The sequence below is a fragment of the Paramormyrops kingsleyae genome, chromosome 13 (assembly GCF_048594095.1).
Source record: "Paramormyrops kingsleyae isolate MSU_618 chromosome 13, PKINGS_0.4, whole genome shotgun sequence".
Lineage (NCBI taxonomy): Eukaryota > Metazoa > Chordata > Actinopteri > Osteoglossiformes > Mormyridae > Paramormyrops > Paramormyrops kingsleyae.
The window spans coordinates 30,642,994-30,670,078 of NC_132809.1; the positions used below are offsets into that span (position 1 = coordinate 30,642,994).

Genomic DNA, 27,085 nt, shown 5'->3' on the forward strand with positions numbered 1-27,085 from the left:
TGCATAGCCTTTACTAATACTATCCATCCATTTTCTAAACCCTCTACCAAACTCTGCACAAGAAGCCAGAACAGAATCCCAGAGCTGTGAGGCAACACTGCTATAACTACACTCGGCTAATACATGTAAAATATTTAACTTAGACATTCAAAACTATAGTATGACAATTATTATGGGCCACGTTTAAGAATTTTAAAAGTGATTTGCAAATTAACTTGTGCAAGTACCACATCATCTTCCAGAACCAACTTCCCTCATTTTTGTCCACAACATAGTACACTTTTAAAGAGTTCATACTGTTAATATTCACAAGTTACATATACAAGAATTTAATATTATTTAGAATCTGGATGATGAGGCGAAAATGGTGAGAACAAATCTCTTGTGGACATCAATACATGTTGCGGTCACTAACAGCGGGATGTCGGATACAATAGTATTTGCATGACAGTCATCATAAATATAGGCTTTTCATGATTATGGGTTACGTCTGAGACTGCAGACCGGCGCGGCTTTGCACCCGCAGAGCTGCATTTAAGATCTGTGCTTAATTGGTGCCTTCTGCTAAAGATTACATCCCAGAAAACTATTATGGTACAAGGACAACATTTCACATTTGAGACTCCCACCGTTTCATCATAAAAAATAACACCTACATTGCCTTCTCCATGAATGTCGGTGTCCATATAGCAGCATATTACTTTCACAATAAATTTACAGGGAAAGTGAGAAACTGATGATTAAGACCACAAACTAGTCAAGTCCAGCTAAGCGTCCTGCTGTATTACCTACGAGCAAAGAACATGAATCGTTCCAACTAAATATATTAAATAGCGATCGACGACAGAAATACCTAATGTCAGTTACTGGATCTACTTGCTGGAAGATCCTCGACTGACGCACGTCCCTTATCGGATGCACATATTCTGTCAACGATTGGGACTATATACAAAGTGAACCGATTTACAGATTTATAGGTTTAAAACCCGTTGTTCGTATATTTAATCATTTTAGATGTTTTTATCAACAGATCCGTATATTTTATGTTTAATCTATTATTGTGTTCTATATATTCTTTTCTATACACTATATTGCATAAAATGCGCAGGCGTATAATTAAAACGCATAATTGTGATTGAATTGTGATTACCCCTTTCCCCCTATATAACCCATTTGTTATATATTAACTTGCACGTTCCTATCTGAGGGATCTTTTTAAACCGGATTATTTTGCGCCTTGACATCGATGACAAGTCATTATTGACTGCTTACAGACCTCGGCCTCGTCCAGTTGCCGAGGCAGCTGCGAGTTATCGCATCTGTATGGCTAGACCACAAACCTCAGATCCATGCTGAGTTTTGGGGGGGGGGGGGTTCCGGGGGTTGTAGTAAAATAGCACCGCCGAATTTGATTAAATCGCTGTATTTTCTGTTCATTTTGAACTACATATCCCAAAATTCGATTGGCAACCCCCCTAAAATAACAGGAGTGCTTATTAAGGAATGTAGTTCCTTGGATATCTGAACCCATTTTATAATTCATTACCGTAAATATGAAGAACTACAATACCCGAAGTCCTACGGGTCTCGCACCGTACTTGGGGTGTCTTTGGGGGGGCTGAAACATACGTCGGAGTCTAGGCACGGACTCTGCTTTTGGCAGAGTAGGGATGTATGACAGATGATGAAGACAGAGCACAGACCGGGAGGAGAAGTGAAGATAAAATAAAGAAACGCTTTGAAAGAAATAACTGTCATTATTCCGCAGATGGCAATGCATCGTCGTCTGCAGCGGAGAACACGTTATCGCCGTTGTCATGAATTTTAATTAATGTTCACAGTACTGTTGTTTCTCCCATGCAGATATAAAAGACGGGAAATGAAAACCCCGTGCAACCAGTATGGATAAATCATTAAATATCTCTCGGTAAAATACCGTACCGTGTATAGCAATATATAACACAGTGTTAGCACAAGAAACGATTATTTTTCTCTCGAAGGAGACACTACACTGATTTACAAAGGGAAGGGCTTTCTGGAGTTGAAGAACGAGAATACATCACGAAATACCTAAGGTAAGGAATCATTATTGAAATGCATTTCCAGACATTTCCATTGTAATGGTAATAGGTAATGCAATAGTAACGGGTCGCGTTTGAGGGGGGGAATGTTGAGTTTCGGCGTTGAACTTGCTGGTTTATGTGCATTAGACGGATGCAATTTGGGTTGGCAGCGCACCGGTCTTGCGGGTGGAAGCTCTGTCCTCCGTGAAAGTGCGATCGCTCTCATGCCCGCTTCCCCACATGAAAGGCAAGTTCCGTCCAGCCGCGCTCGGTTCTTTCGCTGCCCGAACCCCCGCCGACCCGCTGGCGTTGCTAAGATACGACCATCGTGCTCGGCGACGTTACTGCACGTATGTCGCTTTTCCACATGTGTGCGGCTCGTCGGCGCTTTACTTTCACGCAGCCCGCGTCCCCAGAACGTTGTATGAAAACCTGATAGTAACATCCGGGGGGCTGTGGGCTGTGCGCCAGATTCTGTCCCGCTCCCCCATTTCTGGGAATAATCCCGAAAGGCTATAGAGGGCCGAGGCTGCGTTTCTCTACATGCATTTAACTCAAGTTTCTCCTACCGTCCGGAGAAAAAGTTTTTGGCACGCGACAGCGGTGCAATTGGATTTACGAGATAATTAACGAGGGAAACGTCATTTGTTACAGCTGGAAGCGAGCGCATTTATTCCAGACTAAACACTGCCCATTCGGTTTTTAATGTGTTGGGGAAACTTCTTACAAAGTTGTCGAGTCGGTACGACGCAGATTTTTTTTGGCACGCATAGACGATATATCCATTAAATATACTGGACCCCATGTGTTACACAGGCATCCATTTCCAGCGTAGGGAGCCCCCCTCCCCCCGGCCATGCAAACTGGGCAGTGGGCTTTTTGGTTTAGTTGCTGTCGGAGCTGGTAACGCCATTGCGATTAATTTGATAAAAAGTTTACGAGCAGTTATTTGTGGTATTATCCTAGGTGGAGTCCGGCATGTGTAACCGGCTGCTTAGGCGGTGGGTAAAGAATCTGCGCCATTTCCAGATACAGTGGCTCGTCTTTTTTCATAACGCAAGAGATAACAATCAAATAATGTAATGAAAAGGGACACATTGATGTGATCTGTTGGTTATTAAACACCCAAACCTGACTTGTGCATATTGTATTATTACCACTGTTGGTGCTCATCTTGTTAGTTGAACCTTAATGTTTTTGTTGAACTGTTATATTACAGCAGAATGGTTTCTGCAAATGCAGGGTGATCAACACAGATTGTCTTCGCAGAAGTTGTGGATTTGTTGTTCTCTTAATGCTCAATGTGACACTTGTTGGAAGTCCAGTTAGGGTCATAATTTAATGTTTGAAAAGAACAAATGAGAAAGAATAATCGAAAACCGAAGATGAGCTTTGTTCTTAATTAATTCACATGGGTGACCATTTTCAATAGGGAGAATATCTCATAGGCACAAATTATCAAGGGGATTAACCTATTTCTATGACATTTCCCTTGGTGCATCATTACATTAAGCCATTAAATTGGAATTCATGCAGTATTAAATGATATTAGGAAACATCTCAGTAGGCTTGTGTGGTTTGGGTTATTGCCCCACGTAGAGCTGATCTGCAGCTGTTAGTTTTCACTCCACTGTAAGATCTCTGTTAATGAATGAGTTGTGTGAATGAAACAAATGGTACTTGAAGTTTTGGGTCTTCAGAGACTGGAGACGTTCTTCCAGCAGTCTGCGTTCTCCCCTCTCCCATCTGCTCATTTTGGTTCTCTGGAGCTCATCCCTTAGGATGCAGCCCTTAAGTCTCGCAGACTCATCGGCGCTCATGATCCCCTGCTCCATTGTGGGGCCTGTTGTGTGAAGAGATTTGAGTCAGGGCTGCTTACCAAATGACATGTTGCCCGAAGGCTAATCAGATTTGCCAGTGGATATATATTAGCTCACTGTCAGTAGTCACCTGTGCGAGGTGACAGGTAGCAGGGTGATTAGAGACGCATGGGCAGTTACCCTTGTGGACTTTAAAATGTGGAGCCGGAGTCACTTCTGGATGGCGGTTTCTCTGACATCCCTCATCAGCATTTCAGATGCCACCCTGCTAAAATAAAAACAAATGCATGCAGGATGGTCACCTTGTCCACGGAAAAAATCATGCACGCAGTAGAGTGTGCCTCTCCCAAAACGATATGCAAACTGATACGTCACACAGCCTGTCGCCTGATTGGACAAGTAACCCTGATGCGTGTTAAGCTAATATATCAAATGTCTTCAAGGACATTTCAGAGACTGATGCTAAAAGACAATAGGTATTATTACATTTATCATGTTATTTTTATATTTGCAATATGTATTCCCCTCAGGTTGAATAAAAGAAATCCCAAAAGATATAACACTATTTTTAAGAAATAGTAATTCCAAGCATGATCCAGAAACACTAATCACAACTGTTAAGAAGTATGAGATACCACAGGTCATATAACATGTCTGGCACCTTGTTTCCTGTCATATGGGTTGTAGTATTAAAAATAATTAACTGCTGACTATATGTCGGAGAACTGATTATTAAGGTTACTCATGAATGCCCACCCAAGATGAAAGTGTTTTGTTCAGTTATTGAAACAGTTTCAAAGAGGAAAACAGGTTGGAACATCACCTACACAAGATTAATACACACGGAGACACCAAGATTAATTGCTAACTTCTGGACTGCTAAGATCCCTTGGCCATGCAGCCTCAATCTGGTGATGCAGTGTGGGAAAGCCTTCAGAGATGATGACGAAAGGCATGCAGAGAGTCTGGGGGAGTAGAAGGTGGGGAGTGGAGGGAAGGGAGTGGGATGGATCAGGAAGAATAAATATTTTTTAGGAAACCCCCATTTTGGTGTGACAGCATCTCTTTCATAGCTGAGAAACTCTCTTATTCTCTGCTGAGAAGTGAATAAGGAAAGGTGGAGGGTAACCAGTTCATGCAGGTTTTGTAAACTAGAGATACAACAGATGAGATACCAGAAGACGAGTCATCATAGTGAAGGGAAATATGCTGAAGACAAAGGAGGATTTGTCAAAATAAGAGATGAGCGAAAGAGAAGTGGAGCAGCATTGAGGGTACTGGTGAATACTGGTGAATACCATCAACATCAAAAGGACGTTCAGAGCTTCAAAGGATTCAGATGTTGGTCAGATCAGAATGCGTCCTCAGCAAAATGATCACATGTCGGTTGGGTGCTTCAGCATGGCCCCTAACCCCCTGAAATGCTCCGGACACGCCAGATAAATAGCTGAGCCTTTGTTCTGACCCCAGACTTCATTCTCAACTGTATAAATGTGTGTGCATCTCAAAGGAGAGCAAGATGGGAGATGCGAAGAGAAGCATTCAAATATCAGATATTCTGTGGGCAGTAATGCAGTTTCCGAAATCTTCAAGGAAGTCTGAACACTGAACAGCAGTGCAGTGTTACCTGCGGGGGGGGGTTATGTCAGGGTATACACCGTAGAGGGGGTGGGGAGGTGAAGGTAGGCCAGGAATCGCCGGGGGGGGGGGGGGGGGGGGGGAGCGCAGTCATCTGAGCTGTGTCATTGCTGTGCCAGGAGGGCTCTGGTTAAGGAACTGTACCACATGCAGTGGGGAGACTGATCAGAGCTGAGCACTTGTCACAGGAAATGCATGTTTCTGCCCCGAGCAATAAAGACCAAGTAAGAGCATCCAGAAGCGGCAAGGGAGAGCGGGGAGGAGTGGTGTGCTGTGGGACGTGCGTGACCGGTGAGCCCGAACGTCCAGCAGGGCTTATGTGATTAGACGCATATAGGTATCCTGTCAGACTAAAAATAAAATAGAGAACAACACAAATGGCTTGACCCATTACAGAGATGGAAATGTCCCATTTCCCTTTTCTGTCTTAAGGGCTGGTACAGGGACCCCCACCGCAGCTGTGTCACAATAATATATTTTCTCTCTCTCTCTCTCACACACACACACACACACACACACACACACACATATATTACAGACATATATGTGTGTGTCTGTCACACCAGGAGATCCACACTTAGGTAGAGTAACTAATTCCAATAATATTCAAATTAATTTCCATGCTTCAGGAAAGCAGAATTATTGTATTTATGAATATATACAGGACAGTAATCTGTACTAAAATGGCAATGAAGCAAGTTACCATTGAAAACAAACACCTTAATTATCCTCTTTTTGTATAAATTTTGGCTGTTCATTGCCAACTTAATTTTTCTGTTCATGTCGCCTTTCCTGATAACAACTGAATTGCTTCATGGCAAACAGTCCTGATTAATATTCATATTTTTCTCCACTGGTTTCCCTGAAATAGCCTGGCTCTTGTTAGACTGCGGTGATTTGCTCTGGATATGCCCCGCCTCCACAGTCCAGCGGCCCAGCGCCTGGACGAAGCAGACACCTCTGACGTATCCCCTCCCCCTCCCCCCCCTTCCCGGAGAACAGAAATTGTCAACCGCACCCCATACTGGCATCTCTGGTTCAAGTAACGAAAAGGCTGCTTCTCCGTGTTCTGCTGCGTAGGGAGACGGTAGAGTTTTCTATTCCTAACGTGCAGCCAAGGGCCGGATTTTTGCCAGAAAGTTCTTGTTCATGAAACTGATATTTCTTTTGCATTCATAATGAGATTCTTTATATCCCCCGGCAAAATGGGGGCATTTCATTTTCCCAGAAAGACATATTATTTCCTGCTAAATAAATGTAGATGTACATCCAAAATGCATTTTAGCAGGTCAGGTTTATATTGCTAGTCTGAACATAATCAACCGGTTAAACTTGACAGACTGTAATGCATACGGTTACGTTCATGTCTTACAAAGGCAGTCCGTCGACAGTGACCTATGCTAAATGTGCTAGTCCTCCTTTTACAGTGATATATGAAAGGAGCAGATCTTAAAAGTCTTCTAAAATGACTAGCTAATTGGTTAGCTAATGATAAATAAAAGGACCATAGATATCCTTGTCAACCCAGAGGGTCTTGATTAAAAAGAAAAGGTTTGGTCAGTCTTCCCTTTGCCCTAAATTTCATCATTTCAATTTATTTGATTATGACAAGAAATCCCTTGCAGGCCATTTAAATGGGATATCTATAATCCCCAGACGGGAACCATCTTTCTCTTTGTCAGCTCACAAAGCAGGAGCCTTGGAGGGACCACATTTTAATGGAAGCCGGTTCCCTCAGTACCGTGTGGCGGTAAATTCGTCTACTGTAATTACCGCAAGGTGTAGAGTTACCGTTGCCTCCCTGCTGTGGGGGACACAAAGGCTGAAATCCAACCCCATCTGCCTTGCGATCCAGGTGGTTTTACCTTTCGGCTAGAGACGTGCGCAGAATCATCGCAGAACAAAGAGTTAATTTCTGCGACCTTGGGGTCACCACAGCCTGGAGCTGTCAGTGCTGATGGAGGAAAGATCAGCACCCTGGAGAACCAGTGTACATGACACACCGAGGCCACCGTCGATGCAGGCTTGCTAATCAGAATTTATATTAGATAGCTAAAGACCAGGCTTTCGTCATTAGCGGGGATAGAGTTACAGTCGTCGTTATTAGTTATTGTTAGTACTGTTACTAATGTCTGAATCGCTATTATCTTTTTTTTTTGTGGTGGGGTAGCCACCATCCAACTGCCATTAATCATTTTTTTAATCGTCTTTCAGCACAATAATTAGGGTCCATTCAGGTTGAAGCCGAACAAACTCGGTATGTGAAATTACAAGCGATCACAGTCCTAATGGAGCAACAGTGGAATGAACTGCATTGAATCACTGTCTAAAGTCTCCTTCCATATAGGGGCAGATTAGTGTTAAAATTAAACTGCAAACATGGACTGGGGAAAACCCTTACATAGTTCTGGCATTGGTGAACAATTGATAGATGGAAATAGAGAACAAAAGTGTATTTCAGAGTGGGGCTTTCTAACCTTTTGATGACCGCAGATTGGGGAGGGGGGTTGTGAAAAAAAGGCATGGCTTGAATGTATAGTTTATTTTTAGAAATGAACCAACCTCTCCCTCAAAGCCCCAGTGTTCCAAGGGGTGGGAAAGGCGGAATTAGAAGGCCGTATCTGCTAGCTGGAATATCTGTCCGAGTGACAACCACTGTAGCTAACAGGCTCTGTCATGTGATAACGCACAGATCAGTACACACAATTTTCCACACTTACACGGCTGTCGCATCAGCCTTCACCAGTAGTTTTACATCCACAAGTAAATTCAGCTCAGAGGGTCAGCAATCCGCAGTGTTTGCAGAACTGCAGGCAGATGCTGTCTGAGAAGGTGTCATGAGCCGCAGTGCACGTGCAGAGTTGGCAGATAATCATGGCATATTGGGTTATATTAGTGTTGGCCAGTCCAGTCCTCAGGGACCCGCAGCAGTCCATGGTTTTGCTACCTCTCAGCTGGACTGTCTGGCAGGGAGGGAGCAAAAATGTGAGCTGTCTAGCAGGTAGCTGGGAGGGAGCAAAAACGTAGAACGACTGGGTGCCCAAGGACTGGTTTGAACAGGACTGAACAAAAGGGCCCAGCAGTTAATTGTGTGTCTCAGGAGACATTATGATTCAAATAAAGGAATCAGTTTCAAGTTTTAATTCAATTTTTTTTTTTTTGTTAAGCCAGTTGGTGCCCGAGAATAAGAATCTGACCCATATTCTGTGCACAAACTGGGCCCCTCCTGGCCCCCGCCCTCCCATACCAGGGAAAGGTTAAAAACAAACTGCCCTGTGGGGCGGAGGGTGGGGGGGCGGAGTCACGTTTCACCTGTTCCTTGGTTAGTCCGCCATCGGTGATGAGCGGAAGGACAGGGACGGGAATGACGCTTTAAGAATCGCAGGAGCCCTGATGGCTGCCTTAAATCTGCCCACGTCAGACAAATATGGCGAAAAGCAGTAAAACTGCATGGCTGTGTGGTCCTGCGTTCCTTAGAAGAGCGACGGCCTTGGAAATCCCTGCCTGTGTTTATGGCGCCATGTCACCATTAGCCCCTGAATCTCCTCCGGTCGCGGTGTCGTCACTGGGCTGTTTTTTCCATGTTTTCCTGTTACTCCCGAGCCGCAGTGGCCATAGTGTACTCATGTGAGTATTCGCCAGGCAGCTGTGTGTGTTCCCATGGACACCCGGCGAAGGTTAGACCTTGTTTGTGCAGAATGGCTGGTCTGCTTTAACACTTACACCGTAGCACTTACACTTACATAAGCGGCAAACAGCCATCGCATTCCAGACGGCCGCTGGGAAGACAAGCCAGCTGGCTCGTCGGGGGCAAATGCCACTGTTCTCATGTTAGGAAAAGGGGCTATTAAGGGGGGGCATTAAATGGGGAAACAGGGTGGGGTTGGGGCTGCTACAATCTGCCAATACCCCATTTTGGTGGCTGCACTGATGCCTGCGGTGCCCAGTGATATTATAAACGGTTCGCTGGCAACGCTGCTGTAAATACTGCGATCATGCTGGGGGTCTGTGGGAGGCTGCGGGTTTCATTCACACGACGAGATGAGCTAAAGCAGAGTCTGCCAGCGGGGGAGGGGCGGGGAGCTCTGACTGGGGATGGGACCCCAAGTACGATCCAGCGAACCGATGGGAAAGCTTTTTACACCTCTGAATGTGGTCCAATCTATTGTATGCTGGGGGCCAGTGATTCTGGCCCTGGGTTTGACTTCTGCATGTGCCAGTTTGCCCATAAACATAGCTTCCTGGTGGAATTCCCTTCTGATTGGTCAGGGCAGTCACCTGTCTTATCCTTTCTCAGAGACTTAAACCCCCGACTCCCCAGTCTGTGGGTATTCGCCAGGCAAGGACCAGGGTTATTATTGTTAACTAAAACTATAAGAAAACATTTTTTTAAACTGAATTAAACAGAAACAAAAAACTACAACTAAACGAAAACTATAAATATTGCTCCAGAAACTAACAAAAAAAAACGAACGTCAAATACTTCCCATTACCATTTAAAAATACTAATTAGCGTAAGTTATTAGTTGTTTATCTTTAATTACCATTAATTATACCTGGAACAGGCTTTGCCTGGGCATTATTACATACCTTAGTGCTCTGTGTATTCTTGTAGGATTCTCTCAGACACAGATCGGACACATAAAATAGGTCCATAACTTTCACTATATCCCTAGAAATAAAATTACTAAGACATAAACTGAAACTAAAATAAATAAAACCTAAAAATAAATATATATTTGATGTAAAAACTAATAAAACTACACTGAAAACTAATGAAAACTAAACTGGATTTCAAATGAAAATATAAAAATAAAAACTAAAGAAATCATAACTATAATATCCTTGGTGTTTCCACAAACACACCTTCCTGGTGGAATTCCCCTTGGACATGTTAGGGCAGTCGTCCCTCTTCTCCTTTCTCTCAGAGACTTAATGAAACCCCCACCTCACCAGACTGTGGGTGGTCGCTGGGTGGGGGCACGCCGCTTTGGGCAGAAGATGCTGCCGCAGCCACACAGGCCTGTAACACGGACCCGCCGTCGTCATGGACACCGCAGCCATCGGAATTTTTGCTGAAGCTCCTACCAGAGGACAGGATCACGTGGCATCTGATTGGCTGGCTTGATTGCAGGCATGGCTCAGTGTCAGAGGAAGGGAAGAGGGTCAACAGCTCCCCGGCGAGGTCAACGCCGCTTGTCCTAAGTTGAAATTCCAGTTCATTCCTTGAGCACATGTGATGGCCTGGATCCTCCTGTTTGCAGTAAATCATAACAACACGTAGAGCAATGTACAAACAATGTTAATGGGTTTGAATCCCAGAGAGCGTACATTAAAAAAATTGCATGTTGCTTTGGATAAAAGCAACAGATACATAAATGTAAAACCATGCAGCAATAAACCAGAATTTGCAAATCACCAACTGAGTGTCTGATTTCTCAGAAGGAATGGAAAGAACTGAGCACAGAAGGGCTGATTGGAGACGGTGCCTGTCTTCCTCTGTGGGGCCCCTTCAAGTGGGTTGCTGCGGAGGACCATCCCAGTCACAGAAGATGATCACACACCACAGGAGAACAGTAACGTCTAACTGTAATCCTCCCCATCCCGGTTAATAAAAAACAACTGAAGGTGATCAAGCTAAAATGTGCTACTACAGTAAGCTCTTGACTTCCGGAGAGAATGCATTGTGGGGGGGGGGGTGCAAAGACCATTGAAATCATTAATCCAGCGGCTACGTTACTTGCCGCCACCCAAAGTTTGTCTGTTTTATCACATTAACCTGATAAATGGGGGCTGAATCCGTCTTTCTGGATCCATCAGTAACAGGTTTTTCTAAAAACCGCCTCCTGGAATGTTCGGTTTTAGCTCATTGATTTCTTTCATCGCATCTCCATGACAAGTCAGGAGTGATGTTGCATCGTCATAGCAACCTCCCCCCCCCCCCCCCCCCTTTGCTTGTCCTAACAGGATGTTAGCTTTTTGGGTTTCTCTGCCTCTCAGATCACCCTGGGCTCATGTCATCGCAGACGGTCAGAGCTCGGCATGGCGGAGGTAGAGACCCTCCTGACTGTTCGGGGAGATTGAAACGTTACCTGGGGGCTGTGTCCTGCTTCATCTGTTTTGTTTTTCTGCACATTCTGCAGACTGTGCCTGACTGTGTTTACTGAGGGATGTGCTTGAAGCAAAAGTACATGCAGTATGTAGCAGTACGCCAGTGCCCCCTCCCCCCCCACCTTCCATTTCTTTATCAACGGAGCCTGACAAAGGGCCCTTGTTAATCAAAGTGAGCGCGTGAGTGTCAGTTGGTGCCATCAGCTGAGCTGCCCCCCCCCCCACTTCCGTGTCATAAGGAGAGCTGATGTCTTAGTCTGGGGAGACACAATCTCTGTCTTCTTCATTGCTTCTTCCTCCCCCCTCCCTTTCTTTCTGCCATCCTTTATCTCCAGTCCTCTACATCGTCAATGCTCAAGGACAGACAAATTGCTGAATATAGTTAGTAGAAAAAATTATCTAAAATTCATTTCTGTAATTGGGGGAGAATCAAAGTGCCAGCATCACTGGTACGGCACCCACGCGTGCAGCCGCAGTGCGCGGTTGGCGTGCGAGGCCGCGGTGTTCAGTGGCGCGCTGAGCCGGCTGAGAGGCTTCCCGCCACATCACAGCCACCTGTACAGTGTACACTGTACAGTGAAATGGCAGTGAAACGGCAGGCACGGCGCTGCGGCTCCATTCTCCCGCCTCCCGTGAGCCGTGGTGCGTTATGGGCGCCCATTAAGCATGACAGGCCTCTGCGGCACTGCTCAGCACTGGAGAGGGGTGCAGAGTGGACGGTGTGTGGCGTCGCCATGGTAACCTGTGCTCTCCTGGCTGCCCTGCTCCTGTCATGCCAACTGTCAGTCTGGATGCACTTAACATAGCACTCCATTAAAAATATGCACATTTCACTAAGACCTGCCCCCCCCTTGTACTGTCATTTGCTCACTTGCTCTCTCTCTCTCTCACACACACACACACACATTTGTAATTATATCTTTGTGGGGACTCTCTATTCATTTCTATGGGGAAAACTCTAAGCCCAACCTGACGACCTTAACCCCTTATCCATAAGTAGCCAAACACAATACGAGACTTTCGGCACTTTTCGTTTTTTGACCGTAGTCACAGATCTTTGTGGGGACCTGAAAAAAGGTTCCTGCAACATTAAAATAACAGGTTTTTATTGCATCGTGGGGGGCATTTGGTCCACACACACACACACACACAATGGTTTGTTTGGGTGTTTCACAGCAACTGAGAATCAACAAAAACAACCACGGAGGAATCCCAGCGTTGGCTGTAAGCTGAAGCCATGGCCTAGAATTTTACCCAGTTTTTCACGTTCTGATGAGTGAAATGTGGGTTGCTAATTATGCTAATTTTTTTAAATATATTTTTGCTTTTCTGAGTGGCCGCTTGTGCTAGTGGGTTCTTGGCAGTGAAGCCGGTGCTCTACAGAGGACAGGAGTCTTGCCTCGTCTAAAGCTTCCCACTGGAGACACCCAAGATAGCAGCACATATTCTTCCTATAGCCAACTGGGACAAGCCTAAGAAAGGGAGTGAGAGCAGAAGGAAAAGTGAAGGAGACATAGGGGTGACAGGTGACGCGATAAAGAGCAAAGGGGAATAGTGACGAGAGATGAGAGACAATGAGGATGAATGGGAGAAGACAGACCAAGAAGGGAATGAAAAGAGGAGGGGAAAGTGAGATGGAGGTAAGAGGGCCAACGGGGTAAGACGGAGGGCATAGATGGAGGGAAGAGGTCAACCTGGGGTAAGATGGAGGAGAGATGTGGAGGGAAGAGGTCCACAGGGTAAGATGGAGGAGAGAGATGGAGGGAAGAGGTCTACAGGATAACATGGAGGAGAGAGATGGAGGGATGAGGTCCACAGGGATAAGACTGATGAGAGAGATGGATGGAAGAGGTCTACGGGATAACATGGAGCAGAGAAATGGAGGGAAGAGGTGCACAGGGTAAGATGGAGGAGAGAGATGGAGGGAAGAGGTCTACAGGATAACATGGAGGAGAGAGATGGAGGGATGAGGTCCACACGGTAAGATGGAGGAGAGAGATGGAGGGAAGAGGTGCACAGGGTAAGATGGAGGAGAGAGATGGAGGGAAGAGGTCTACAGGATAACATGGAGGAGAGAGATGGAGGGATGAGGTCCACAGGGATAAGACTGATGAGAGAGATGGATGGAAGAGGTCTACGGGATAACATGGAGCAGAGAAATGGAGGGAAGAGGTGCACAGGGTAAGATGGAGGAGAGAGATGGAGGGAAGAGGTCTACGGGATAACATGGAGGAGAGAGATGGAGGGATGAGGTCCACAGGGTAAGATGAAGGAGAGAGATGGAGGGAAGAGGTCTACGGGATAACATGGAGCAGAGAAATGGAGGGAAGAGGTCCACAGGGGTAAGATGGAGGAGAGAGATGGAGGGAAGAGGTCTACAGGATAACATGGAGGAGAGAGATGGAGGGATGAGGTCCACAGGGATAAGACTGATGAGAGAGATGGATGGAAGAGGTCTACGGGATAACATGGAGCAGAGAAATGGAGGGAAGAGGTGCACAGGGTAAGATGGAGGAGAGAGATGGAGGGAAGAGGTCTACAGGATAACATGGAGGAGAGAGATGGAGGGATGAGGTCCACACGGTAAGATGGAGGAGAGAGATGGAGGGAAGAGGTGCACAGGGTAAGATGGAGGAAAGAGATGGAGGGAAGAGGTCTACAGGATAACATGGAGGAGAGAGATGGAGGGATGAGGTCCACAGGGTAAGATGGAGGGAAGAGGTCTACGGGATAACATGGAGCAGAGAAATGGAGGGAAGAGGTGCACAGGGTAAGATGGAGGAGAGAGATGGAGGGAAGAGGTCTACGGGATAACATGGAGGAGAGAGATGGAGGGATGAGGTCCACAGGGTAAGATGAAGGAGAGAGATGGAGGGAAGAGGTCTACGGGATAACATGGAGCAGAGAAATGGAGGGAAGAGGTCCACAGGGGTAAGATGGAGGAGAGAGATGGAGGGATGAGGTCCACAGGGTAAGATGGAGGAGAGAGATGGAGGGAAGAGGTCCACAGGGTAAGATGGAGGAGAGAGATGGAGGGATGAGGTCCACAGGGTAAGATGGAGGAGAGAGATGGAGGGAAGAGGTCCACAGGGTAAGATGGAGGAGAGAGATGGAGGGAAGAGGTCCACAGGGTAAGATGGAAGAGAGAGATGGAAGAGAGAAATGGAGGGAAGAGGTGCACAGGGTAAGATGGAGGAGAGAGATGGAGGGAAGAGGTCCACAGGGGTAAGATGGAGGAGAGAGATGGAAGAGAGAAATGGGGGGAAGAGGTCCATGGGGTAAGATGGAGGAGAGAGATGGAGGGATGAGGTCCACAGGGGTAAGATGGAGGAGAGAAATGGAGGGAAGAGGTCTACGGGGTAAGATGGAGGTGAGAGATGGAAGAGAGAAATGGAGGGAAGAGGTCCACTGGGTAAGATGGAGGAGAGAGATGGAAGAGAGAAATGGAGGGAAGAGGTCCACGGGGTAAGATGGAGGAGAGAGATGGAAGAGAGAAATGGAGGGAAGAGGTCCACGGGGTAAGATGGAGGAGAGAGATGGAGGGATGAGGTCCACAGGGGTAAGATGGAGGAGAGAAATGGAGGGAAGAGGTCCACAGGATAAGATGGAGGAGAGAGATGGTTGGAAAAGGGCCACAGGGGTAAGATTGCAAGAGAGAGAGAGAGAGGGACATTGAGAAAAATGAAAAGCAGAGGCCCACAGGGAAGAGAGACTCACTCAAAGGTGTGTGCGTGATACACCTATAAATGTGTCTTAAACCATGAGTAGACACATTGTCTGTGTGCATTTAGCACACACATGGATAAGATGTGACCTCATACCACGTGTGATCAGTCTAGCCACAGCGATTGTGTCCAGCAGTAATCCAGATGATCCGTTTGGAGATCACAGTCCTATTGTCCACTCTTTGCTCCACCGCCTGCATATTGACCTCTTGTTCCTCCTTAAATCTGCTGGGAATTTTTCTGATGTCCTGAAAAACCCAGATAACAGCACTCTTTGCTGGAAAGCCAAAGACACACAAAAGCCTATACAAATGCACTACAAATGGCAATGTTGAATGAAGATGACTGATCCACAGATGAGACCGACCACTAAAAAAGACAATGTAATGAAAGAAAAGAGGCTGGAAGACCCAGGGTGGGTAGGATTGCCGCACGCTGTCAGTTATTGCTTCATTTATACCAACAGAAACCAATAAAATAACCAATGAGGTGTGGGTTATGCCAGTTGCTCACACTAATCAAAGACCCCATGTATTTTTAAAGCCTTGTTTGTGACGTCACTCACAGATAGCACCTTCCACAAATGCCACTCAGTATTTTAAGGCTTGGTCAGGTGTATATAAATTGTTTTGGCCCTGGATGTGGGTGTAAGTGTACAGCACATGAAAGTCAGTAAAGATTCTGTAAAGAATCAAGGATCAGAACCAAGATGGCCAGTTTTTGTACTCTGGATACATCAGGATCTGGATTTCCTGCTCATTCTTCTTCTAAGGGAAGAGCAAAGCCTTGTTGCTTGATGCAGTATGACCTATATTTATTTGTGCCTGCAGAATGCAGTGAGCAGTACATTTCAAACTGGGGCAGCAGATGTAGTAATTAAGACACCAAAGACACAAAAAATATTGTCCGTGGGTGAAGGATGTCATTGTACCCTCAAGCTGAACAGCAGGCCTGCAAGGTTCCTTCGTAAAATATCAGACCTTATGTATGAGCTGCTTTGAGTGAACTTTTCTCTACACAAATAATGCAGACTGTCCTACCGCAGTGATGTCGTACCTACCTGCCGACCCTGTTAATGGAAGGCATAGCTGTCTCAGCCAAGCAGTCAATATGCATATGGACCTACTGAAGTCTAGCATTTCTAGCCAGTTCCTAAGCAACATACTTTTTTTCCCAACCCCCAACTTTGCCTCCAGTTAAAATGTTGTTGCTGCTGCTATCATTTCTACAGAGTGAAGAGCACAAGAAAAAAATACATTATATATATATATATATATATGTGTGTGTGTGTGTGTGTACGTATAGACACGCACACACACTCCAGCTGGACAGTTGTCAGTCAGCATAGTGACACATCGTTCCTACCTGGCCCATTTCATTCTGTTTGAACGGCTGATATTAGAACTGATGTGATCATTGTCAACACCTCAAAGCAAGTCAGGCAGGCGTCGGAGGTCTTCCTAGCTCCCAACACGGCAGAACCCAACACGCAAAGCCCCCGCTGTGACACGATGTCCCACGCAGTCCAACGTGGCGTGTGCACACCCCCGCTCGGCCTTTCTGCACAAAACAGACAAGTCCCCTTGCTGCCCACCACCTCGACATGATGGAATTTCAGCGTCTCTCACCTGTAATTGCCTGGCAGTGCCAATGTTGCTGAAAGATGCCTGGCGAGACATTCCTGCTGGGTGGCGAATGAGGATTGTGGGTGGGTGTTGAGGGAAGGCGGCCACCATGCCCGCTGAGGGACGCTACGAAGCCCAAATTAAAACCTGCCCGGCAGGCTTAACGCTAACACAAAAACACCGTTTCATACAAGCCTTCTTAATACATGTAAGAGTGGGGGCAGACCTCCCATATGCAGCTGCCAGGGCCCCCCCCAAAAAAACAGGGGGCCTGTGAAGACAGAATTTTCTGAAGTTATATTTGTGGATAGGATTATTAAATTATACCAGCATGTGTGTTATTACGATTTTTAATAATAGTTTTCAGTATAGTTGCCCCTCCCACCCAGGCAATAATGGACTTTGAACTTTACTTGACCTCATTCGGGACCTCATTCAGGGTTGCCAAGTTTGGTCAGCTGGCTGGAGTGAGATTTTCAATTAGAGACAAGTCTGCACACGCATTTACATGTATGTAGCAGTTTTATTACCTTGTAAATAGTCTGTAGGGTTTACAAACTACCCCGATGCTTTGATGTAACTAATTTTAGGTTTATGAAGGAATAAAATATAGATTTGCTGTAAGATTTCTTGCATGAGCCTGAGAGTCTGAAAGTCTGAGTGTCACACCAGATACGTGAGAGTTGGCAACCCTGGCCTCATTCCCGTTTTCGCCCAGAGCGCCCAACAAGCGCACTTTGATATTCAAACACAGAATAACATAAGCAATCCACTCATCTCTGTTTCCATCTCTACCTCTTTGTCTCCTCTGCAGTCCAAGCCTCAGCTCGCAGGTCAGCCCTGAGCGAGGGCCTCTGGGGAAGTGGGGGCAGAGACCAGGAAACTGCTGGGAGAGCGAGATACAGGCGCTCCAACCAGTGCGGATCGGGGGTGCGGGGGGGGGAGGGGGTGCAGAGGAGGATCGTGTGGGTGGCCTGGTATCGGGGCAGAGCTGCCGCCGTGAGACTGTGGGACTTGGCGGCCAACCTGCTGTATCTAACCAACACAGCCACCCAGCCTGACCGACCACAGTGCTGTCAGTGCAGCCCAACCTTCACTCCTCGCAGCCACACTGATGACTGGTGGCCACGCCCCTCTCCCAAAAACGAGAGTCCACCTGAAGTAGAGAGATTTTTGGTGTTCCTTTTTGGGCTCTTGCTCAGGGCAGTACCAGATCCTGTTGGGTGTGTCGTTCCTGCGATTTTTCTCATCGAGATTTGATTTGTATTCCCGTTCTGCCTTGGTCGGCTCCATTGGCCGACCCTCAAGCTGTTCCGGATCCTCGCTAGCTCAGGATATCCAGACTGAGGAAGTGAAACACAGAGAAGTGCGTTGGGTTCTTCATCCTCCTTACTGAATAAGAACAAAAGAATCCTTGCTCTTCCTTGAGCAAGCAGGAGAAAGAAAGAATCTGCTAGGAGAAAATCTGAAGACTGATCTCCACACACATCTGTTTATCTGTTAACTTTCAATCACAGTCTTCCCACATCCGCCATCTCTCTGCACACCCTGCATGGCTCACTCAGGAAACAGACACCCCTGGAGAAGAGATGTGAGTGAAGGGGATTTCCACACGGAAAGCGGGAAGAGGAAAGGTTGTGGACTCACATCTGCTACGGAAATAATGACTTTGAACAGAGCTCCTCATAGACCACCTGCATTCTGAGGGCCTGAGACTGTGTCATTCTTTCCAGCAGGATAGACGGAGACCATGCTTGTATGAAGGGTGCAGATCTTTAGCTTCAAAGCTGTTCTAGAAGGGACGGTGGGAGACGGAGAAAGCAGAGGATAAAGTTAGGCCTTCTGAAGGAGGAGCTGGTAGATCAAGTCGTCACTCAGCCAATCGGGCCCAGGCTGTTTTCTCTGTGGGGAAGCGAAGGTGGGAGGGCTGGCTGGGATCAGCCAATGGGATAAGGGGGGCGTGGCCCTGTGTACCACGCAGCCCCGTGAGCCGGGGTGGGGGACCTGGGCCAGAGCTCAGAAATCAGGGGGGGGTAGACTGTGGTGGGCAGGTGGCGGGGGAGGGGTGGAGCGTGTGGGGTGGGGCAGCGGGGGCTGGGCCATGCGGTGCTCCCTGCGTACCTGGGTGCTGCTGGGTTCCCTGGCGCTCCTCTTCCTCACCTCGCTGCTCTTCTCCCTCTCGCTGCGCGGAGGTGGCGGCCTACCCTACTTAGACCCCCCCAGCTGGGAGGAAGCACGAAGGGTTAAACTCGTGCCCAGCTACGCCGGCTCCCACCGGCTCGGGCCACGGGGGGGCGCTCTGCCCAAAACGTGCGCCTGCCACCGCTGCGTGGGTGACCCGGGAGTGTCGGACTGGTTCAATGAGAACTACAACCCAGACATCTCGCCAGTTTGGACCCAGAACAACATCCAGCTGCCTGCCGACGTTTACTACTGGTGGGTGGTAAGTGGACCTTCTAAAACCGCCTCTTCCTCCATCTTCTCTTCTCACATTTTCTCTCCCTTGTTACTGTCCTTCTCCCCTAAGGTTTCCTCTCTTTAATGCGAGAATGAGTTAAATAATTTTCAGCATAGAGACACGCGTGCAGATGCAAACAAACAAGAAGATATGAAGTGTAGCCCTAGAGAAAGACAAGGACAACTGGGCTGGTAACACAGGGACAGGTAAGGCGCGGCTCTCGGAAAGAAGGTTCCGGAGGACCGGGAAGAGACAGGCAGAACACAAAGCTTTGGGTATAGGCATGCTCTCCAAATTCTGTTTCACATTAACCGTGACTCAGTAAGGTCAACAGGAACATTTGCAAAGAGTTAGCCGTTCGAGCTGTGCCAGGCACTCCTCAGAGTGATGGCGCCCAGATACTGGCACCCGGCGGGTGGACGGTGTGGCACTCGCGGTCGGGAGGGTAAAGTAACATGGCAGTATTTCAGCTTGTGCGCTTAATCACACCATGAAAGAATATGTTTCCTGTATAGATTGGCTGTGTGACCATCTTACATTACATTGTATTTATTCAGCAGACACTTGTATCCAAAGTGATGTACATTTCTTAAGAAAGCAGGGCCAGACAGTCTCTGGAGCAATTGAGTGGTTAAGGGCCTCGCTCAGGGGCCCACTGGTGGAATCATTCCACCAATTCTAGGATTTGAACCCACAACCTTCTGATCACAGGCTGTGTCCTAACCCACTGAGCTACACCACCCCCGTCTTACAGAAGTTCACAAAGCTGATGGGAAACCAGAACTGGCAAGATACCTGTCCAGCTTGGCCCCAGTCTGTATTTGAAAGTCACATTGCTGTCTAATTTTCCTCTTTGCGGATAAAATGGCATATTGCAGTGCAATCATGTTGCACCCACCCACGGCAAAATGGATTTATCTCCTTTGTGAAGTCACGGGCCACACTTGGACTGGACCCAAACCAGCCTGACTGCCTCCCCCGCCCCACCCCCGCTCCGATTGCAGATGCTGCAGCCGCAATTTAAGCCCCACAGCATTCAGCACGTGCTGTCGCAGCTGTTCCAGGTGATCCCGGGAAACTCACCTTACGGCTCCTGGGACCCGGGACGCTGCCAGCGCTGTGCCGTGGTGGGCAACTCGGGCAACCTGCGCGGCTCCGGGTACGGGCACGCCATCGACGGCCATGGCTTCATCATGAGGTCAGTGGGCAGAGAGAGATATGGCTGTGTGCGTGTGTGTGTGAGTGTGCGCATGCGTATGTGTGTGTCTGTGTGTGTATGTGAGTGCGTGTGTGTGTGTGTGAGTGAATGAGCGGTCCCCATAAGGATATGTTTACCCTACACGTGTGTGTGTGTGTGTGTGTGCGTGTGCGTGTGTGTATACCCACTTTTCCAACATACCCACCATCACATAAATGTTCCCTAATGTTCCTTTTTTTACATGTTACTGCTGGAGCTTCTTAAAACAACAATTAACGTTATGTTTTGCATTACAAGAGCACATGCAGGTGAAACACTGTACATTGGTGGCTTAACTTAATACCAGGGGTCAATAGCATGGCGAATATATTTTTACCAGGGACATGGTATTTAAAAACGTAGCCTACATAGTTTTTTTTTTCTCTCAATCAAAACATTTTGACACAGGCACATATGTGCGTATACGGATAGGCTGATGATCCCTGAACTGTATACAATAACAGAAAAATTTATATTAAAATAGTGCTCAGACCCACATGCATTTTTGTACTTGGCAAGATGGGAAGTCCGAAGCCTCGTTCCTTGCCTCCCTGGAGAGGCTACTTCTGTAAATAACGAGAGCATGAAGTCTGAGCAGCACAGAATGGCGGAAAGACAACTGGCTCTGGGTGGGGCCCCCTCAATACAGCCAAGAGCCCACCCAGGTCCACTGTCATCTGCAGAACCACCGTTTGTTCTGGAAGCCCATGGATTTTTGTGTGCGTGTCACTACTGAAGTGATGTATGGAAGAGCGTTCTCTATGTGCGTGTGTGTGTGTGTGTGGGGGGGGGCAGGCGAGTCTACCCGATCTGAAGCAATCTCAGCTTCCACCCTCCTGCTCTCTCGCACACAGACCAGCACACCATGGCTGTGTGAGAGGAAGCAGTGTCATGCACGGTTGTTTGTGTCTGTGGGTAAGAGAGCATGAAAATGTGGAAGAGGTCAGCGTGTGTGTCTATGTGTGTGTGTGTGTGTCTCTCAGGCTCTGCATTGTTCTCAGGCTCTAAATGAGATTGGAATATGTGGGAGGATACATGAGAAATATAAACACACTGCAGAAGCAACCCTATCGTGAGGCCCCCTGTGGGGTCCTATGTGGGCTGGCTGAGCCGTCTACCCACTTGCCTGTCTGTCTGTCTGCCCGCCTACCCACCTGCCTGAGCATTTCTGTCTCTGCTTCGTGGCGGGCAGCCGCCTGTCCCCACGCCAGCAGGTAGTGTCATCGATCTAGCAGCCATCCTGTCTCTCCTCCCATCAGGATGAACCTGGCGCCCACCGTCGGGTACGAGGACGACGCCGGTAGCAGGACCACCCACCACTTCATGTACCCCGAGAGCGCCAGGAACCTGGCCACCAACGTCAGCTTTGTGCTGGTGCCGTTCAAAACGCTGGACCTGCTGTGGATCACCAGTGCACTGTCCACCGGCCAGATCCGCTTGTGAGCATTCAAAGAAAAAAAAAAAAGGTCGCCAATTTCATCACGTAACAACAACCGCCACCTGGCTCATAGTGTCTCGCACATTTACGGCTCTGCAGGCTGCTGCTCCTCCATCCCATTCAGGTCTCCATGACAACCTCCAGACATGAAAGTGACGCATGTTGTTACACAGTGAACGTACCCTTATACTAGGGGAGTAACGCAGTCGAGTGGAGGCCTATCAGAAATCCATGAGGCCTCCCTCCCTGACCTCCTGTTCTCTCTCTCTCTCTAGCACATATGCTCCTGTGAAGCAATTCCTGCGCGTGGACAAGGACAAGGTACCCCTCCATCCCACAGTGACTCACTTTGTTTTTACAAGCCATGTTGAGCAGCTTTGTTGGCCACTCAGTCACTCCCTGCTTTCATCTGCCATTGGGGAGTTTGCTTACTGGCCTGTCACAGCCACAGAGTTCCATTGAGCATGTACAATGACAATAAAGACATTCTGTTCTCAATAGCATAGGAGAGAGTTTGATATCAGGGGGAGTACATGCCTCTCTGTCCCCTCCCACCCCCCAGTTTCTACGACCTTGTCTATTCTATTCTGTCACCAGGTTCAGATCTACAATCCAGCCTTTTTTAAGTACATCCATGACCGCTGGACCCGGCACCATGGCCGGTACCCCTCCACGGGCATGCTGGTCCTGTTTTTCGCTCTGCATGTTTGCGACGAGGTGAGATACACCACCGTCTTTGTTCCTCACACTCATTCACCCACTCCTTCACGGCACAGATTGGTGTAAATTGGCCACCCCCCCCCCCCCCTCCCCTCTCTCTGGACAGGTTAATGTATTTGGCTTCGGTGCTGACAGCCGAGGGAACTGGCATCACTACTGGGAGCAGAACCGCTACTCCGGGGAGTTCCGGAAGACGGGGGTCCACGACGCCGACTTCGAAGCACACATCATCGACTCGCTGGCGAAAGCAGGCAAGATCACTGTGTTCCCCGGGAAATGAAGGTTAGGGGGGGGGCAGCGCGAGGGAGACAGGAGCACCACAGTTTACGAGTCACCTGCACCCACCCATGGCGGCAAATTACCGAGGATCAGCCGACTGTGACCCAGCATGGATCCAAAAAGTGTCCTGGGAGCCTTAGGATTCACCCCATCAGGAGCTCCTGATGATCCTACCTGAAGTAGACTTGGAATGGTGAAGACAAACACACTAGAGACTGTTGGAGAAACAGAAGGAAGGCTGGCTGGGATCAGCCCCTCCTTGTGGCAGACTGGGGCATAGGCACGTAGTTTCACTGGAGATGAAGGGCTCCAGTTAACAGTGACTGACAGTCAGTCAGATACGCCCTCTACCCAACTCGGCGATGACTCATTGAACCACAGGAGGGCTCCCTGAACACAGAGTCTCAGTCTACAGAAAAGGACACGTTTGAGATTGACACAAAACCCTCTTAACTTTGCAGCGTTCTCTGTTAGGTACCATATAGACATTGACCTGCAGCTGTACAGAAGAAATTTAATTGTGACAAGGTAGAAGACTGGGGGGAAGGAGCTGGGTGGACAAGGAGGACATTTATATTATCGTTAAGAAGACATTCCCCCTACAATGAAGGGAAAATCTATGCTGCTACATGCTACCCTCATCAGTCCAGATGACAGTATTATTCAGCTCATTTGTCTGGAGTCCCATCATGCCCCACTCGCACCCCTCAGAGGTCAGAGGTCACGTCTTACTGCCGACGGTGTAGCTGGGGGGGAGGGGACATTTGTGGGGTAGCCATTTGCTTTCTTTGGCAAAAAGACCCAAACACATTGGTCTCTCCCTCCGGCTGCAGTCTCGGATATATTTGTTGCTTACAGATCCGCCGAACAGATGGACTGAGACGATGGAAGCGCTGTTATGGTGACGGATACACACACATACGTGCGAGCGCGCGCACACACACACACAATAACACACGCACGTAGCTGCGCTGTTCACTGTGACAGCTCATATCTCTCACACACACTCACCTGAACAGACAGCGACTCTTCATTATCCTTTTAAATAAAAAAAAAAACAGCGCAGCTGTTCGACAGGCAAAGCTGTGAGGGGCAGTGAATTACTGTAGCCATTACAATGCAGACTTACAATGTGAATATTAAGCGGTAACGCTGTTAACATGTTCCAGTTACAGCACGTAAACGCGAACAGAGTGCAAACGAAATGGACTGGAGCGCAATGCCCAATGAGCAAGCAGTCTAACAGAAATGCAAATTAACGCAAATCGTCGTTAATTTAAAGACGACGTTCCTACTGGCTGACTGGGAGTTGTGCGCCTGCCGCTGTACGGAACAAACCCAACCTCATATCCTGCTGGCACATATTAGTGTAGAACTTGTGAAGTTTTCTTTTTCCTCTGGAGCCCGAACTGGAGGCATCGTGATATTCTGAGGTAGCAATTTGTTTTACATTTGTTCATGTTATCAGGGTTGATTTTGTGCCCTTAATAGCTTTGTGTCGATGTGACATTTGAATACGCTGCCAGGGTCATGTCGGCCTGTCAGCTTGTCTCCCCCCCCCCCCACTCCACCCACGACCAGCCACTGTGGGGACTTTGACAGGCAGGAGAGACCCCAGCCATTGTGCGAATGGGATTGTGGAACAGGAAGGAAATGTCAGACTGACATATATCCAGCTACCGCTTGCATAAGTGGCTTTGAGCCCCGTGGTGAGAGCGGGATTTACTGAGCACCGTCGCTCGCTGCCTGGCTAACCGCCCCCCCCTCAGTGATCATCTGATCCCCTTTGTCCCGCATTTCCCCACAGACAGCGTTAAAGTCCACCTTCCCCATGCTGGCGTCACCTCTGACCAGTGGAGTCGCAATCATGTTTCTATATTCCTGATACTTCCTTTTCGACTAAATGAAAACAGAACCCCAGTAAGGACTACTCTTGTGTCCCATTTCCCCTACCAGGTGTCGTTCAGGAGACTGATCGTGTCGGGTCACAAGTCCGCGAACCATCTCCCTACTGTAAACCTTCAGGCATCACGTTTTGGGTTTAAATCACCGCCCAGACTCGCAGACTCATCTACCCGCTGCTTCCCGCCACGGACGTGTAGACGTCGCTCGCTCGCTCGCTCGCTCTAGTGCCTTGTCTTCCTCGCGGCAAATCCCTGACCCTCCCACGCGCACCCGCCTGCTCCGCAGCCCTCTTTTTTTAAGGGGTGGGGGGTTGCCACAGTGTGTAACCCGTACCGCTTCAGCTGTGCCAGGAGGACGCGAGAGACGCCGTCCCACAAATCGCTGCTGCCTCCTCCAGAGGCCCACACCAACCACCTCACCTCCGCCCCGCTCGCTAACAGAAGGTAACCATGACAACGCTGTGCCTTTACGGGAGTGACTGTCGTAACTGCTGTGCACGCTGCTCCGTCTCCTTATACTACGAAAACATCGCCAAGATAAAGTCAGTACCGTGAAAACGTAATATCATATCACTGACAAAGCCTGCAGTCATTAGGTCTTAGCTCGCTGTGCCATTTAGAAGTACACTTATAACCGTAGTGTTCTGTCTGTTCACCAATGGAGGATTTTACATGCGTTGAGAAATAGTGATCTGGGAAATTTCCCCAATCAAAACATATATAGAACATTTTTTTGCAGAAGGAGCTTAATGATTAAAATAACGTGCAATATTTCACCAAAGAATTTTTCTCCCAGTATTATTTTTCACACCCTTTTTAATCTTAATTTGTTCCAGTTGAAATATTAAAGACACGCCTGTCAATCAGTGCAGTATCTATAGCTTTAAAAGAAAAAAAATCCTGAAGAATTCTTAGCCAGTTTACAGTAGAGCTTAAGATTGATTCTGTGGAATGCAGGGCCGTCCCAGATCGAGCTGGACCAGTAAACCTTCCATTCCATTCTGATCTCTAAATCCCGACCCTCAGCATGCTGATCCCACCCCCATAGCATGTTGGTGCCGTCTCACCTCCACAGCTCTGTGGCAGGTGCCTGTGGAAACCATGCCCCCTACTGGAGGCTTTCAGAAGCTGCAAAAGGTAATATCCGTGTACATCACGAGCCAAATTTATCAAGCTTCTGCGTTACCCAGTTCCCTCTGAGGATTGAGGGGAAAATTTTTTAAACAGTAACCTCCAAGCTCCTTCTAAGTCTTAATTAATTTTCTAATCATCTTAAGTATATGTTTCAAAGTTTTATTACTGAATGGTGGGGGGCGTGTACACTTTAACAACCTTCTGCATCACAGATACACAACAGCCTGATTTTGTCAGGTCTTTGGTCCAGACCAGGATAAGGGGCCGGAACATGGAAAAATGGATGGATGGCTTGTGTGTGGGATCCCCAAACAGAGATGAGGGATGTGGTCTTACCTCATAGGGAAGGGTCCCTTCCGGTTCTTTGGGGATGAAGAGAGGTACTGTGGGTGGCTTCCCTCAGGTCCTCCAAATCAGCATCACAAGCAGTTTCACATAGTATGATCACCAGACAGCCCATCCCAACCCCCCCCCCCCCCCCGGAATCTGTATATAACCACACTAGGTGTGCGGCTTTTGTGTCACTCCTCCCCCAGCCATTAGCAGTTGCTCTTTGTCAGTCTCCTCTCTCCTTTTATAACCATGACTTTTCTGTGACAAGACTTTTTATCTACTGCTGTTGTGAAAATAAACACAGAACTGAAAGAATGCAGTGGTGCCATTTGTTTTCTTTTAACACTTTACATTTAAAAGTTGTAAGTTCAGAGCAAAACAAGTTTAAGTTAAAAAAAAAAAAAAAAAACAAAAAAAAAACTGGTAGTCACCTTACTTTAAACTCCAAAAGCCAATTTCGGTTCTATGTTTAAAGGGCAACCCACCCTTCTGCCAAATCATATTTTGGTATTTACTGGGAAAGTACAGATAAATATTCATTTGGGGCATGAAACATGATAACGGAATGTTTAAAATAGGATCTACAAACATCGCAGGTCA

The 27,085-nt window shown here is 47.6% G+C and overlaps 2 protein-coding genes across 4 annotated transcripts in view; one reads left to right on the forward strand and one right to left on the reverse strand.

Moving 5' to 3' along the window:
- Positions 1-15,582, reverse strand: part of sf3b3 (splicing factor 3b, subunit 3) — a 47,020-nt gene extending 31,438 nt beyond the window's left edge. Inside the window, exons 1-4 of one of the 3 annotated variants that reach the window (XM_072698603.1) lie at positions 15,454-15,582; positions 10,388-10,775; positions 4,064-4,151; positions 3,744-3,906 (exon numbers count right to left, since the gene is read on the reverse strand). The gene's annotated coding sequence lies outside the window, so the exon portion shown is untranslated. Of the gene's footprint in view, positions 1-3,743; positions 3,907-4,063; positions 4,152-10,111; positions 10,189-10,387; positions 10,776-15,453 lie in introns of those variants that run through there. The other 2 variants (XM_072698604.1, XM_072698602.1) reach the window with 2 other exon arrangements.
- st3gal2 (ST3 beta-galactoside alpha-2,3-sialyltransferase 2) lies at positions 1,617-26,800 on the forward strand. The gene is made up of 7 exons (XM_023827260.2): positions 1,617-2,075; positions 17,797-19,425; positions 20,445-20,638; positions 21,937-22,116; positions 22,391-22,436; positions 22,713-22,832; positions 22,942-26,800. Exons 2-7 carry the CDS (start codon positions 19,084-19,086, stop codon positions 23,113-23,115), a joined length of 1,056 nt encoding a protein of 351 aa, XP_023683028.1. The 5' UTR covers positions 1,617-2,075; positions 17,797-19,083; the 3' UTR covers positions 23,116-26,800.
- Positions 26,801-27,085: the final 285 nt, after the last annotated feature.